The sequence below is a fragment of the Papio anubis genome, chromosome 15 (assembly GCF_008728515.1).
Source record: "Papio anubis isolate 15944 chromosome 15, Panubis1.0, whole genome shotgun sequence".
In the NCBI taxonomy this organism is placed as follows: Eukaryota; Metazoa; Chordata; class Mammalia; order Primates; family Cercopithecidae; genus Papio; species Papio anubis.
Genome location: NC_044990.1, coordinates 5,708,522 through 5,725,506, shown reverse-complemented (window position 1 = coordinate 5,725,506; position 16,985 = coordinate 5,708,522). Strand labels below are relative to the sequence as shown.

General features: G+C 36.9%; 1 protein-coding gene and 1 pseudogene across 5 annotated transcripts in view; both read right to left on the bottom strand.

Moving 5' to 3' along the window:
• CDK8 (cyclin dependent kinase 8) overlaps positions 1-16,985 on the bottom strand; it is a 152,316-nt gene that overhangs the window by 19,789 nt on the left and 115,542 nt on the right. For 3 of the 4 annotated variants that reach the window (XM_009191665.4, XM_009191666.4, XM_021929501.2), the window contains exons 5-6: positions 3,228-3,285; positions 741-872 (exon numbers count right to left, since the gene is read on the bottom strand). In XM_009191665.4, coding sequence (XP_009189929.2) covers positions 741-872; positions 3,228-3,285 — 190 coding nt within the window. The remainder of the gene's footprint in view (positions 1-740; positions 873-3,227; positions 3,286-16,985) is intronic. The other variant, XM_021929502.2, reaches the window with a different exon arrangement.
• LOC101025828 lies at positions 12,579-16,268 on the bottom strand (annotated as a pseudogene). The gene has a single exon (XR_639550.4). The product of XR_639550.4 is annotated as a neuronal regeneration-related protein pseudogene (transcript).

Sequence of the window (16,985 nt, the reverse complement as noted above, 5' to 3'; positions counted from 1 at the left end):
GGTGATTGATATTATTAAAAACAGAAAAGTGGATGAAAATGTCCTAAAGTGCTAATTTTTTTTTTCATAATGTCTTTCCTTTAATTTTAGGGGGCACTTTTAGAAGTTACTATTTCTTTTGGTAAAAGAAACACTTGTCTGAAGTTAAAGGACTTCAAAATTGTACTGTTTTATGAGTTAAATATAAAACTAAATAGAATGTATAAATGATCCCATTTAATTACAAAGATTTTTGATATCTTTCTATGCAGAGAGAGGTATGTGGAATGATATACCCCTATTGCTACTGATAGTATTTCTAGGTAGTAGACTTTTGAGTTAGGCTTTGCTCTTACTTTTATTATTTATTTATTTATATTTTTTGGGACAGGGTCTCCCCATCGCCTAGGTTGGAGTACAGTGGTGCGATCATGATTCATTGCAACCTTTGCCTACCAGGCTCAAGCAATCCTCCCACTGCAGCCTCCCGAGTAGCTGGAACTACAGGCACATGACACCACGCCCGGCTAATTTTTAAAGACAAGGTCTCGCTATTTTGCCCAGGCTGGTCTCAAACTACTAGACTCAAGCAATCCACCTGCCTCAGCCTCCCAAAGTGCTTGGATTACAGGCATGAGCCATCACATCCAGCCTGCTCTTATTTCTGTAATTTGCTATACTACTTAATTTAAAAATATATAGGAATGTGTGTCATTTAAAGAAACTTAAAAATTCATGGAATTTTAATTAGTTCTGCTCACCAATAGCTTTGGTATAATGCCTTGCTCCAAGAAGTAGTTCAGGGGCTCGGTACCAGAATGTAACCACCACTGGATCCAAATCTGCTAAAGGCTTCAAAGGTGAATTAAACAATCGGGCAAAGCCCATGTCGGCTGTAAAATAAAAAATAAAAAAAAAATCATGCTAAGTAAATGGTTTTTACAAATCTAACCAATTAGTCTAATTTACCATCTTATTCAGTAAGATGAAAAATGTGCTGAATTCTAGGGGAAGAAACCAACAAAACATCTTATCCATTTTAGAAGTCTACAAAAAGCAAGTTTGAGAGCTCCATTCTCTTCAAATTACTGTTACCCAGTTCTTCAGTGGGGTTACAGTCAAGCTCTGCTGCCTGAGGTCAAGGGTGACCTTGCTTCTCTGGGCAGATTTTTCTTTCCATGTGTCACCCCACCGTTAGGGACAGGGTTGTTGAGCTGCATTTCCATTCTTAGTACTGGTCACAAGCACCAGGAAATGGGATCAGTTACAGTAAGGCTTTCCATTATTTGCATCAACAAGCCTGTTCACTAGTGTAATTAATCAGAAGTTGACTATGCAGTATTTTAACACCATTATTTCCCCCATTACTTGGGTTGAATTTCACTAACTTAATTTTAAGGAATCACAGTATTTTTTTTAAAAAAAGCTAGGTAAGACTTTAAAAGTCATCTAATTAAATCACCTCCTTCTCCAGATGAATATGGTTCAAGAAGTCAGGTGATTTGACAAAGGTCACAAACTCATACCTCAGAGCTAGAACTGAGATTAGATACAGTTGGTCATGGCATTTAACACAGTTTAACATGTGGTGTAGTTATTCGGGCATGGCTGTTTATCCTGCTATACCATCATCTTTTAAAGGCAAAAATTGTGTCTCTTTCATATCTATCCCTAATAGTATCACGTACAGTTGTCATTACACATAGCTTTTGCCTAATACATGTTGAATGATCATTATTCATACCACCTATTCAAAAATTTCAAAACTCACCCACCATTTGATAAGTTTAGTTCTGTTTTCCTAAAACACATTTTTTAATGAAGTAGGCCTTACTTTAATCAACTTAATTATGAAGGTAAAAAAAAAAAAAAAACCCAAAAGTTGGCAAATAATTAAAAACTATGAATAAGATTACTAAATACTGATTTACAGAAGAACTAGTATTTCTTCTTAAATGTGAATGCTTTAAGATGTAGTGTTCCCCAAACCTGCCATCATATACATTACATAGAAGTATAATTCCAAACTAGATTTAGTGTATTACATAAATTTTCCCTAAATTATACAGTAAACACTTTTGTAATTACTGTTCGGCTGGTTCTTTTCTATTTTGCATGCTTTGAACTTACATTTGAATTTGATGCCACCAAAATGGACTGGAGAGACTCCTTTAAAAGCACATGTAAAGACTTAACAGGCACTTTTGAGGGCACTAGGGTGAGTGCTGACAGGGTCTGCTTCTCAAGGAAAGCCAAACTTGGAGTTCGTTAAGGCCATCAAATCTATTCATAACTAAACATTTGCAAAGTTGTATCAAAAACAGAGTATTTTAAGAGTCTAATTAGAAGTGGAAAGTGGAATCTGGGGGGATTTATAAGGAAGAATATTAGAAGGGTTAAGAACACACATGTGTTTCTTTGTTGGTGAAGTGATACAAATCAGCTGTTACTTCCAATTTACATTAAATCTTGTGATCAGAAGTTACTATTAACTTTGTTACAATCCTGATGTCTTTAAATTAATACAATTTAAACATTTCTTCTACACATACACAAAACAAACTAAATATATGTTGACAAACACAACTTGGAAATGACAATGAAAAAAATAATCAGATTAAATAAATTTAGTTTTATCCTTACAGATGATCAGACCAGAAGTGGGTAAAATTTTGCTTTGATATTTAAGAACATAGAGCTATCAGAAAATATGTAGAGAATGCCCATTAATTTTTTTTCCCATCAGGCAAAGGCCTACTACAAGACAGTCTCATTAGAACTTAAGGTTCTGTACCTATCCAGCCTCATGGTTTTCCCTAGATTTTGTGTTAATAACTCCTAATCTAGACGAGGTCAACAGAGGCATAAGCGCTCATCTAATCTGACTCAAGCAAACATGACTGATAGGATTATTAGCATGCTGTATGTATGCCCGTGTGACTAAAGGTGAGGCTGGCCTCTAACAGAGATAGAAGCCCCTCACCTCTAGAGGCTATTTTTAATGAAAGCAGAGGTTTCTGGGAAACTTGCACGGTTTCATAATTAGAATGTTTCAGTCTTTAGGAGTGTCTGACACCTTTCAAGAGTGTGAAACATTTTTCACTTTTATGCATACTCTTTAGAAATGGCTTCGATCATATGGAACTATATGAATATATGCATATTACAGCAAAAATCAGAAGTGATATAGCTGCCTGCAAAAGTTTTAAAAGAGTGCTACACTGTGACTTAGCAAAGATATAACATACCAATTTTTACTCTTCCTCGCTCAGGACCTTCACCCATAACTAAAATATTAGCAGGTTTCTGTGGAAACAAAATAGTGTTTTTTTTCAGTAGACAGTAGTGGTTTCTTTTAAATAGACAATATGCCAATATAACACAAATCCACCTTTTAAAAAATCTCATTTATTCGAAAATTAAAACCAAATACAGGAAGTCACCAAAGAAACTGTGCATGTATATATGCAAAGTGGTATGCAAATTTCATGAAGGCCCAGATATAGCGTGCTTTTCTCCACAGAAGGCTGAGGCTTTTCTTGGCCTTATTATCAGTCTGTTTTCACTACTGGCAAGCATCTCACAAAGTCATGTTGTGGTTCCTTCTCACTCTTTCAATACATAAAATGTCTTGCTCTGACTTTAAAGGAAAAATGAATCGAGAAAGATGATTTAATACCAAGTAGCAAATTAATTACAGGCGAGGAATCACCAGAAATCCTTTTTTGGAAACGACGGAGTATGCACCTACATTTAAATAAATGAATTATTGAGGAATTTAACAAAGTACTTTAGAAACAAGTTAGTAAAGTAATAGGAATTTTTCATGACAGGAACAGTTTTGAGGTTTTCATTTTTAAGTGAAAAAGTAAGCTAAAATTTAAAGTAGGAGTTTACAAAGGTTTCAGTTTTTAAATCTTTAAAATATATACTGATTGCCATCTACAGTCTTTTATGATGGTATCTACTATACTAATGAATAAAGGCTGCCCTTTCTTCAGGAAAGGGAAGGAGGAGCAGGAGTGAGGCGGGATGAGGGGAGAGAAAGCAGAAAGAGGAAGAAAAAGGCAACGGGTTTACTCCTTACTCGCTCTGCTATTCTGCGACCTACTTGATTTGACTTGAATTTTACCAGTCTGCTAAATAAAAGTGAAACTAGATTAGAACACCTCTTCAAATACTGACATAAATCACTTTAAAATCAAAGATCGTAATGAAGTCTGCTTATAGTGGTAACCATTTCACAGGCTTCGCTGACCATGTAGAGTGATGGCCCCTAAGCTATTACTGCCAACGTTTAATGTATAGTATACTAGCCTATCACCTACCAAAGATAATTATTCCCAGCCAAAAAAAAAAAAAAAAAGTATTGCTGAAATGGCAGTATTGACATTTCAGAGGTTAAAAACTCCTACGATTTTTAAAGTTGAGTCCACTAGGCACCAGAGAGATTAAATGAATTGCCCTAAGCATAATCAGCAAGACTGGGTAGCAGCAGAGTCTGCCCTGTCTTTGAATAGTCTGGGGCTCCCTTCCTAATTTATCATCCTGAAAGTACTTTTATGTAGCAATTTTTGGAATTAATATGTACTGCTGTAATAATAATACTGATGTTTTATTCACAAAAAATCTCAGAACCTCTATCACTACTCCCCCGCCCCCTGCCCCCCAAACACACACACACTTCTAACCACAACACTAACAGTAGTCCCTGGGAGCTACACACAGGTGCTACCCAGGACAAATAAAATTGTTTTCATGCACCACAGTAATCAATCAACACTGGTTAAGTCTCTGTGGTCTCTTAGGGCCCAGCCAATTGCAGAGAGAAACCAGATTTCTGAGATAGTGCAAACTGTTGAAGGCAGAGAAAGGCTTTCCAAATGGAATCAGGCAGCATTTCTACTTGGCTAAGGGGAAAAGGCTTGCTCCCAATTCACAATGTGGACTCAGGAAGAAACTTCCATGTTTATGCTAGAACCCTCCTCTCATGGTTCTTCAGAGCAGGACTCCCTGAACACCTGCTGAATACACTCCCTACTCTTTAATCCCATTTTGAATCTCTTCCCTCAAATTCATCTTCACTTCTGCTGCCAGGGTCATTTTCATAAAAGACAAGTCTGATTATGTCACTCTCTTGCTTAGAACCTTCGACCTTCCACATGGAAAATTATTACAAGAATACTAGGTAAAAACAGCAGAACACAAAATGATATATAGATTGTGATTAGAACTAGGTAAAAAAAAAAAAAAAGTTCCTGTGAATAAGGACTAGAAGAATAAAAGTGTAGAGTGATAGAGGTATGAATGAACCTTTTCAAAAATGTCTTTGCTTTCACTATGTTTTACGATTATGATTAAAATATTATTTTGGTTGGGTGCAGTGGCTCATGCCTATAATGCCAGCACTTTGGGAGGATGAGGTGGCAGGGCTGCTAGAGTCCAGGAGCTCAAGGCCAGCCTGGGCAACACAGTATGACCCCACCTCAACAAAAAAATTTTTTTAAAAAATTAGCCAGGCGTGGTGACACATGCCTGTAGTTCCTGCTGAGGTGGGAGGATTGCTTGAGCCTGGGAGGTGGAGGCTGCAGTGAGCCGTGATCATGCCACTGCACTCCAGCCTGGGCAACAGAGTGAGACTCTATCTCAAAAAAACAAAAACAAAAAAAGGCCAGGCACGGGGGCTCACGCCTGTAATGTCAGCACTTCAAGAAGCCAAGGTGGGCGGGTCACCTGAGGTCAGGGGTTCGAGATCAGCCTGGACAACATGACGAAACCCCAAGTCTACTAAAAAATACAAAAATTAGCTGGGCATGGTGGTGTGTGCCTGTAATCCCAGCTACTCGGGAGGCTGAGGCAGAAGAATCACGAAACCTGGGAGGCGGAGGTTGCAGTGAGCTGAGACCAGGACATTGCACTCCAGCCTGTGTGACAGAGTGAGACTCCGTCTATAAAAAAAGAACACCTACTTCTACTTTAACTTTGATTGGTCCTCCCCCACCCCTACATGAGGTCCAGTCCTTATGACGGGATGCTTCCCATCATCGGCAGCCCTGCCTTCCCTGCTTCCCACTGCTCCTGCTGCCTGTTTTCATGTCTTTGCCATTATTTGAATAGACTGCAAACTTTCACAACTATGTCACTGCTATGCCATTTTTTGTCCCTAAGCTTTCTTCTGCTCTAAAATTGGATTTTTCCCCTCTCCCTTAATGACAGAATACACAGACATTTTCTCAATTAAACAATTCAAACTATAAAGCTGCACACAGTTAAAAAAGTCCCTTTTACCACCCATGCCTCCTTTACCCTACCCCAAATCCCACTACCTTCTCCAGAGGTACAAGCTGATTAGATTGCCGTGACTGACTTTTCTAACACTGGAGTATTCAATCCTAAAAGATTCTCTCCATATCTGGCAAAAGCACAGTGAATACGTGCACATGTCTCTCCTCTGTCCATCGGAGATGGAGTGGAAAAGATCTCACACCATCTTTTTTTCTCCTTCCCTCTTTTTAAACACATTTTCTTACTCATTCAGCAGCTGGGACACACTTCTGAAAAGCCCTGGGATGGATGGTATTGGCTTGGCACTTGACGATGGGGAAAATCCCTCTCTTGCTTTTCATTTCAGGTTTCTTTTATTCTAGACTTACTGGACTGGTCGAGTTCTAAATCTTAAGTTTGACCACTGGTGAGAGGATAAATAGTATCTTTGTCAAGGTCCAACCTAGTATTAGAGTTTGGGGTCCAAGCTCCAGTTAATAATTAAAAAACTACTTTGCTAGGTAACTCACTGCCTACTGCGCCATCTGAAGCAGATTCCACCTTACCAGCATCTCACTTTTATCCCAACACTCTCTCTTAAGTGAATTCTGATTCCGTTTGGGCATGGTATAGTCATAAACAAAAGCCAATGGTCTTAAGTGTTGTTGTAATGGCACTATTTAGAAATGATGGGTCCCTCCTCATGTTACTTTCCATTAGCACTGCATACGCCCCAGGGAATGATAGTATGATTTAGTAGACAAATCAAACTCTAAATTTCTTCTCTTCTGAATGTAATCTAATGGGAGTCTCAAGAGAAAAACACAGGAAAGGCCCTGTCACGGGTTCTGTTTTGTTGTTTAATCAAGTATTAAGACTTCGAAAGACTTGATGAATACTTTTTGTTTTAGTACTTAGTGCCATCTTGAAACAATATTCTACTCGCCCAAAAAACTAATTTCTTGGTTCCTTTTCTTCCTTGTCTATCAGTAGCAGAATTTGATAGCAAGTTTTTAAGCTCTAGCACCAAAACTTTACATGAAGTGATTAGAGGTAACACTGGTAAATAATCTCTGATCTTTTATATGCTATCAAACATAATCACCTTAAAAGAACATATAGAACTTTTCTGGTGACATTCTGATGAGGCATATACTCCATTAAACTGTATTTGTTGCCATGGAGATCAGAAATCCTACATGATTTAAATTATAATATCATGGCAACATCTTCAAGTACAGCAAAGCCATGCACAAAAATAATGATAGATCATCCTTGATCGCCAGCTGAAAAATGATATAAATCAATGAGATACTACTGTTTGAAGCAATGGGTTCCCTTATCTAATTGTTGTTTTATTTATCCCAGGCTTTTCTTCTTGTTTTTGCTGCTGCACTCCCAAAAAACTCATTGATATTTCCTAAAGCAGATGTTTGTATTGCAGGGACAACCATCCTGGCAGAAGCTTTCTGTTCTCCAGCATCTGTCATGCTGGAGGAGAGTGCACCAGTGATTTTGGCATACACCAAGGATAGCAAATAGCTTTCGTTTTAGGAGCCAACTCTGATGGAAAAATAAAGAATTCAAAAAGCTCTATCTTGAATAAGGACAAGGACTGGGTTGAGAAAGAAAATGCCAGCATTTATCAGAGTTATCTGACATAGGAAGTGGAGAATGGTGGCACATCTGCCAAGTTAACAGCAATAACTTTATTCTAGGGGTGAAATGAAGTCTTCAGATATTTACTAATGTATGAAGGCAAATTGGAGATTTTGAGTCAACAGGAAAAGTTGATTCTTGATGGATCTCTCCATTAAAAGACGACGACGATCCATAAGAAACTGTATTGTCAGTACTTTTCTCTGTCATCTGTCCAGAATTAAACTTCCACAAATGTGTAAATAACACAGCCTGGTGGTAAACTTTCTAGTTACTCTATGATTATTTCGTACAATACACACTGAAGGGAGTGACTGACACATATCTTACATTTCAAAAGTCCCATGAGATTCAAAAGCAGGCAGCAAAGTCTTAAATAGACACATATTCAGTAAGTTTTAGAAACTGTTTTACTGAAATCTTCTAAGGAGTTAAGTGATAGAGATAAATCTGGAAATCCAGTGATGATCCCTTTATAATACAGTTTTTCATCTTTTTTTCAGGGGTATGAATTTTTTACCTCTAATACTAAAGTTTACTCCAGTATTACTGCTGAACACCTTTAAGCTCAAGGAGAAATTATCCACTTCTAGTAGAGTTGTTTCTTGCCTTCCTCTGTTTAAATTGGAAAAAAAGCATACAATTCTTAACCAATTCTGTTTCCTGATAAAAACAACATGAATGTTAAACACCTAACTTCATCCTCTACGGTAAACAGTTCAAATACTATACATTCATTCTTATGTTTACTGAATTAAGAGGCACTGAGGATCAACAGAGACACAAACAAACAGTTCCTGCCCTCTAAGAGGTCATAGTCTAGACTAAATGGGTGAGATAAATTCAGGAAAGGGAGAGCTTCACAGACGTGGCTGCCTGGCATCTGAGAAACAGAGTGCCTCCAGGACTCACTGAGATCTTGCATGCAAAAGCCACAGAGCTGGGGCTGCACCCTCTGTTGGGAGATAAAGGGAGCACTCAGAATGTGCCACACACTGGCAGTACTCAAAAATCATAGGGATATTAACTAGTTTTTGACTTACCTAAGAAGCCCCATTTCAGAGGGAATGAAAGGGGTTCTTTGACTGTCATCTTCAATGCAAATCAAGGTATTTTATAAAACAAGAATTTCACAAGAGTAATAGTGCTAATAAAAGATAGCATTTTCTTTTTATAACTCCCTCATATTTTCCTCCAATCCATTCTAGTAACCCTATTTCATCTATTCCTATTAAGAACAAGTTAAACTAAAATGGTCTTTTATCAATGGCTATCATCAAAAGTATTTAAAATAATAAACATTGTTCAGATTAGTTTTAAATTAGTATCTTTAAAATCCAAGGTTTTTTTCTCTTTTTTTTCTTTTTCTGCAGATATTATGGGGTTTTGAGTTTTTAAATTACAAAATTCTTAAGCTGCCTACTTTAGGCAACTGAGGCATAGCACAGTAGTTTAAGTGCTAAGAGATCAATATGGGACAGAACCTTCTATTTTCACTGACACAAAGATCATTTACTTCTTGTAGCAGAGCCTAGCACAGGTAATATTACTTCCTTAACAATGCAACATGGATGTACAGTACACAAACTGCATGGCAATACAAATACACTTTTCAATTTCTGGGCACAGATACAACTTATTTCTAATAAAGAATGTGTATACATATTAATATATGTGTGTATTTTTTTAATAGATAGAAATGGATTTTTCATATCTGATTCATTAATTGCATTTTTGCAAAGCTGTAAAATTTTATAACAGTTTAAACAAATTCTAATGAGTCAAGTAAGAAAAAAGAGATAACTAAGTTGAAGACTAGAAGGCTGAATAACATCAAGGAGACCAAATGCATCTTAAAAGGAGAAGTATCAAGGTGCAGAGATAGTATCAAAAAACTTTTAGCTTTCAAAATAGTTCCTTTCTTTCATTATTATGAATTTAACTTGATTTATTTAAAAAGTGAACATAACTTACATTCAAATCTGAAAATCACTCTAACTCCAATTATTATTCTAAACAATGCTAATTTATAGATTTGGTAATATACCAAAACTAACTTTGCTTTGTGTACTATCTTCCCAAGTATTACTTCCTTGACAAATCTAGATGTTTGTGTATTACTTTTACTAACTATACGGTATTCTTCTATTAACAGACACTTGTTTATGCCACTCCCACCCCCTACTTTTGGCAGCAACCCTAATGATGTTCCCATTGCCAGTGTAAAATTATGCTCCCTGCCCATCCCCCAAAGCCCTGATACATGCACCATATAATTTCCTTGGGATAAAAATCTCAAAAGTAGAATTATCAGATCAAATCATGCTAACAGACTGACTGTTCTAAACCTGGACTTCTAAAAACTTTTTAAAGGTAATAATATCCCCTATAAATCATATTTTATCCGTTTACAGACATCTTCATTCCATTCTACAGCCATAAATGCTCTATTATGTGCATATTTTATATCATAGTTTACTCAGTGTCATATGCTTGCATGCTTAAGTGGTTTCCAATATCTTGTAATTAAGAAACAATGCTGCAATGAGCTAACTTTGTGCATATATGTTTACACTATTGTGGTATATTTTTAGGACAAATTCCTAAAAGCAGAATTCACTGTGTGGAAAGATACATGCCTAGGTAGATTTATTATGTATCATCAAATTTACTTCTCCAGGTGTTGAATCATTTTGCATTTCCATTTGCAATATAAAAGGGTGTCTATATCTTAAGAGTGATAGGCTATCTTTTGGTGAGCCTGGACAGTGAGCAGGCAGTGAAGCTGGGCACCATCCTCTCTTCATCAACTCCAAAACATAGTACACCTTGGGTTTTCAAGAGACTTTTGTGTTTTGTTTTCTAAGCTTCAAAGGTAATACATGCTCAATGGATAAAATTCATAAAATAGAGGAAAAGCACAATGAAAACAAAATCATCTATGATCTCTGAACTAACAATGATCACTTTAAACATTCTGGAGTAATCTTTTTGTCTTTTTTTCTCCTTATAAAATTTAAAAGGTATCAAACTAAATATACTGTTTGCATCCTTCTCATTTAGTATTATATCACTAAAATTTTAATCTGGAAATTACTCTTCTGATAGAATCTTTACAAAATTACCTTTCTGACATGGATTTACCATAATTTATATAGCTCACTTCCTATTAAACATTAAGGAGGTTGTTCCTAGATCCTTAAATTAAAAAAAAAAAATGCCTTGAAAACATTTCTGCATGCATCTATCATAAATTCCTAAAATTGCTGGGTAAAGATTATAAACATTTTTAAGGTTTTTTGATATGTATTAACAGATTTTGTAAATTCAACATTATCATTTATAGAAATAACACCATCAAGTATAATAAAATCAATCTGTAAAACCAAAAGCAATGTACATCTCATATCTACATCACATGATTTTATTAGTTTGACATATAATGTAACATATTTTAATTTGCATACCTTTCATTGGTAATCATATGTTATGACTTACTGTGTAGTTTTGTTTTATTGACAAGACTTTTGTTATTAAGCTAACATACTCATATTGATTCTCTACATTCTAGATAGTAAAGGTATATTAAATTATTTTTGCCATTTTCCTTATATACTGCTTTTTTCTTGCTACTAAACCTTATATTTACATTTCACATTCTATAAGAGTGTTTTTACAAGAGCTTTTATATTCAGCCTATTTATCACATCTTTAGTGATATATGTCAATTCTTCAATAGGAATTTACCACCTGCTGTAGCTGAACTAAATATGCTAAATTTCTTATATGCATTTAATATACTATGATCCATATGGGCTAGACAATAGTTTAATATACAAGTAATAACAAAAATTTAATTAAAGCAAGAAAATTCTTCTCTCTACTTACTGATGATAACGAGCAAGGCCCTTCTTTATTGTGAAATAGCTTCTAGATTCTTATAAGTTCTCATAATAGCATGAATCTGTTCATGAATTTTTTTTTTGAGACGGAGTCTCGCTCTGTCTCCCAGGCGGGAATGCAGTGGCATGATCTCCGCTCGCTGCAAGCTCCGCCTCCTGGGTTCACGCCATTTTCCTGCCTCAGCCTCCCGAGTAGCTGGGACTACAGGCACTCGCCACCACACCCAGCTAATTTTTTGTATTTTTTTTTTTTCAGTAGAGATGGGGTTTCACCATTTTAGCCAGGATCGTCTCGATCTCCTGACCTCGTGATCCACCCGCCTCAGCCTCCCAAAGTGCTGGGATGACAGGTGTGAGCCACCCCACCAGGTCTATTCATGTATTTTTTTTAACACATCTGATACTTAAAAAAACACACACAATCTTTTTTCTCCTCTAGAACATAACACGTGCTTTTGTAGGAAAGTTAATTTTCAAATACAATTAAGAAAATACAATTAGCTACTCAAATTTACTTTTTTTGATAAATTCTTTTGTTAATATATTTACACTGTAATTTATTTTCACTATTTTATAGTCTGCTTTTGTCTGTAACACTGAAACATTAAACTTACCAAAAAAAAATTTTAATGACTACATAACAGTTCACCTTTTGTGTGTGTCATAATTCACTCAATGAAACTATTCTCTAGTTGTTAGACATGTAAATATTTTATAATTTGTAATTAGTACCATCAGTTCTGTGATGGCCATTGCACCATTCTTTGTAATATCTTTTTTTTTTTTTTTTACAGCTTGCATATTTATTAAACAAATACTACTAAAATACCTAAAATACATTGGGTACTTGTCATGAGTGCATCAGTAAAGATCACATTGTTACAAAAGCCTGCATTTTCAGCAGTACACAACTGCAACTCTACATAAATGCCACAGATGCAGAATACTGTTTTCTTGCTCTATTTACACAGCTGATATACCTATTCTAACCAAGGAGGGAGCGGAGGAATGCACAAGAAACTCAGGCCAATGGGGGAGCAAGAAGAAAACGAAGAAGTGCAGTGCATGCGTCATCGGTGTTTAACAGTCAGAAGCGGAACAGTTCAGAACAAGGCCAGCTCTGTCAAAAGAAGAGCTAAAAGACAGTTATATAAAAATTAAGGTGGGCTTTCAGACTGGCTAACACAACAACATTCCATGAGTAGATAGTATTTTATTTTTGTTTATCCATTTCGTTGGGAGCAAGGACAAAAATGTAAATCTACACCTGGCTTATCAAAATTGCCAAAAAAAGAGTGCTCTGCCTTTTAAAAAAGCATTATGATTTTGTAAAGACATTGGTTTCCAATTTAATATTTGGAAAAGGTGTCATTTTCATATTCCTACTGAGATGCTAGTGTTTTGGGTTTTTTTCAGGGGGAATTTATTTAAAAAGGTTTTGCTCTTTTTTTCCACAAATATCATTTCAAACAGAAAGAACCCAAAGAGACACCTCAAAATGCCTGTAAAATTATTGCTTTTCTTTCTCTAAGTCAGGCAGGCGAGGCTACGGACAGGAAGAGATTTGATAAGTAAATTACAGTTTTGTGATTGCTCCCGCTACCGTGACTGCACGTCCGTGAGTGCCAGTCAACGAGACAATCGTTTCTCACACTCTGGTAGCATCCGCTCAACCTGCAACACTGAGGAAGAAAGCCACACCGAAGACACACGGAATACAAGTCAGTCCAGTCTAGAGAACAACATTCAGGGAAACAGAGTACCAACACCTTCTTAGAAGATGGAAATAAAAAATAACTCCATCGGCGCTACCTCGCCGAGGAGCATGTTGAAAGTCCAAAATAGCACCACCCATCAGTCTCAGGTCCTGTGGCAGCATCTGAGTCACTTACCACAAGGAAACAATGAGTTTCAAACTACTTCTATACATCAAAAGAGTACATGGATAAAATAAAGAGCTATACAAACAACTGATGAACATAAACTACTAGGTTTGTTACATCTAAATGAAAAAAAAAGGGGGGACTCTCAGCCTCTGCAAGTAGTCGGGAGCTGTGTGAGTGAAAAGGCAGGAGTGGACTGGTTGTATGAGCGCGGTGGGAGTCTGAGCTGTGGAAGACACTGTTGTAGCGAACCAGGCTGAAGGCCCACCTGTCAGGGTTGGAAACGTGGATTCAGACAGTGTGAAATTCGGAGCGTTTTCACCTGAGTCAGAATGATTAAAAACTGGGTTGATGATACCTATTTGTCCACGGTAAAGTCTCTAAAGCAAGGCTTAGAGTCCCATAGTTTCTTCTTATACTTGATGATTTACACAGAAAAAAATCCCATATATGATACCATGACCTCATCAATACCCATACACCGTATGTAATACAAATGGAGGTGTTACGATTAAAAAAAGGGGAGGTAACTGATTCTTGGGGAGCGGAGCTCACTGCTGCCCAGTGGAGTCAGGGAGGCAGCGTGTGTCTCATCGTTCTTCTTGCGGTTCACTTCCTTGGGGACTGGAAGTCTTCCCTTAGGAAGCCTTCCCTCCATATTCTGGTTTGGAAATGGTTCTTGACTGACCCAGTCAAAGAGTTCTGGGTAATAAACCATTTTGAGAATCTTAGTCTTGGGCTTCTCCCTCTCTTCAGTCCAGGGAGACCAACATGTCTCCTCTCTACACTCAGCAGGAATCGGCGGCTCGGGGCCCCGTCAGCGAGCAGCCAAGAGGCGCGCACGCCCCGACACCCTGCACCTGCACCCCAGGCGCCCTGCTCGCTGTGCTGCCCCCACTGCGCCGCTCTTTGTAATATCTTTAAGAAAGTTTGTTAAAAGATTGTTATATCAAAAGGAATGATTTTTTAAAAAATTCTTGGTAATTACTGCTTTCTAGAAAGGCTGTAATTATGTCCCAGCAGTTAGTGTTCCTTCATTCATCCAACACAGCAAAGGCCAATTATGTATCAGGTACCATTCTCGGCATGTCATAGTGGGTAACAAAACGACTAATCTATCACATAAGGAAGACAGACATTAGAAAATGCAAACAAATACATGTTTAAAAAAACCTACCAATTATGATCAGTACAATGAAAGAAAAAGAGAATTAGAATAATGGGGGCACTAGTGTGTACAGGATGGTGAGGGAAGGTCTCTCTGAGGTGACGTTTAAGGATTGAAGGATGAGAAGGAACTAGCCGGAGGAAAGGGTTACTTATGTATGTGGTACCTAAGCAGGTGTGGACAGAAGAACTTTTCAAACAGAAGTTAAAACAAGAAGGCTCTGAAGTGGTAGATACCTGGTTTTATTCTTGAATAAACCTGGGTTTATTCAAGAAGGCATTTGAGGGCACGGCACAATTCACAGGGGAACACTGGTAGGAAATGTGGTTGCAAAGATAGGTGGGGGCCAGACAGTGCAGGGTCTAGTTGCAGAAAAAATGCTCCTTTCATCTTTAAAAGGAAATTTCATTGAAGAATTTTGAAGAAGGGAGTTAATGGTTTGACAACAACATAAATGTTAGTTACGTGCCAAGTCCTCTACACAGATTAATTTTACAGATGAGATGACTAAGGCCAGAAAAGCCTCAGCTGAACTGAGAGTTCATATCAGCAGTTCATACTGGCTCATCAGTAGCAGAGCTAGGGTTCAAATACAGGGAGTGTGGGTCCAGAATCCGCCCTCTTAACTGCTGCATTATACTGTCAGTGCACTGTCAACAACGGAGCACTACCACTTAATAGGAGAAATGGCATCTCCTACATTTCAATGTATAACTTTACTAATAAAATTCAACTTTTAAAAAATACGTTTATACACACAAACTGTGTACATGTATATTAAATTAACTACATCATTTGTGGTCTGACTTGTGGTTAGTCTTGGTGTTTTTCTAAATGGCTTTTATGATCTATTATTATTTCTTTTTCTAATATGTTCAAAAAGTTTTTCTGTTTTAATGTGCCTTTCAAACAACTGGTTTAAAGCAATATGTTTCTGCCTATTTGTACAATTCCACATTATTCTAATATTGGGGTGTTTTAATTTGCAATGAATGTATACATTTCACTCAAGAGTCTCTACTTTCAAACTCTGTATTAAATAGCACATTTTTCAACTTACGCTAACAATAAAATGTTTAGTTTTCTATTATGATGTTCTGAGATTAACATAGACTTGTGCCTTTGTCATTACTTACCATGCATATCTTTATTTCTAGTACCCACTGAACCTTCCTAGACACACACATTTTTGAGTGGTTATTTGAAAAATATGCTCTCTTCTATATCCCTAAATGCCATGTAACCTATTAAATTACATTGCTGTAATCTGTAATTTTTGCTCATTATTTAAAAATTTTTGTCATAATCTGATAGAAAATGTCAAGGTGTGGCTGGGCACAGTAGCTGTAGCTCATGCCTGTATCGCAGCACTTTGAGAGGCAGAGGCGGGTGGATCACTTGAGGTCAGGAGTTTGAGACCAGCCTGACCAACATGGTGAAACCCCATCTCTACTAAAAATACAAAAAATTAGCTGGGCATGGTGGTGTGAGCCTATAATGCCAGCTGCTCAGGAGGCTGAGGCAGGAGAATCACTTGAACTTGGGAGGTGGAGGTTGCAGTGAGCCGAGATCGTGCCATTGCACTCCAGCATGGGCAACAGGGAGAGGCTCCGTCTCAAAAAAAAAAAGAGTCAAGGTACACATTTCTATTTCTTTTTGTACAATTGGCAAACTGAAGAGACTATTAGTTCTCTGCTGTATTTTCACTACTTTAATCCTTCTGCTATAATAAAATGTTTCAGTCTTTTGAAATAAACTGTATCTGATACTATGATGATAATTTCTATATTCCAACAGATACAGGAGACTTCAGACTGGTAGTTCACCAACTTTCTTCTCCCCCTAAATACTGAGGAATATGATGGATTTCTTCAGAAAATGAAGAAATACAGTTAGGTGATTAAGAATAAAGCTGAAAAAATCAGGAATGCCACTAGCTATTAGTTATGTAACCTTAGCCTCCATTTCTTCATCTATAAAAATATGGATAAAAATAATGACAATCTAATGTTGTCAGACAGACTAAAAGTGACTTACATGAAAGGCTTTAACAAGATGCTTGATATATAAAAGTCATAAATACATTATAATGAAAATTAAGATGGCAGCTCACACTATAATCTGTTAACA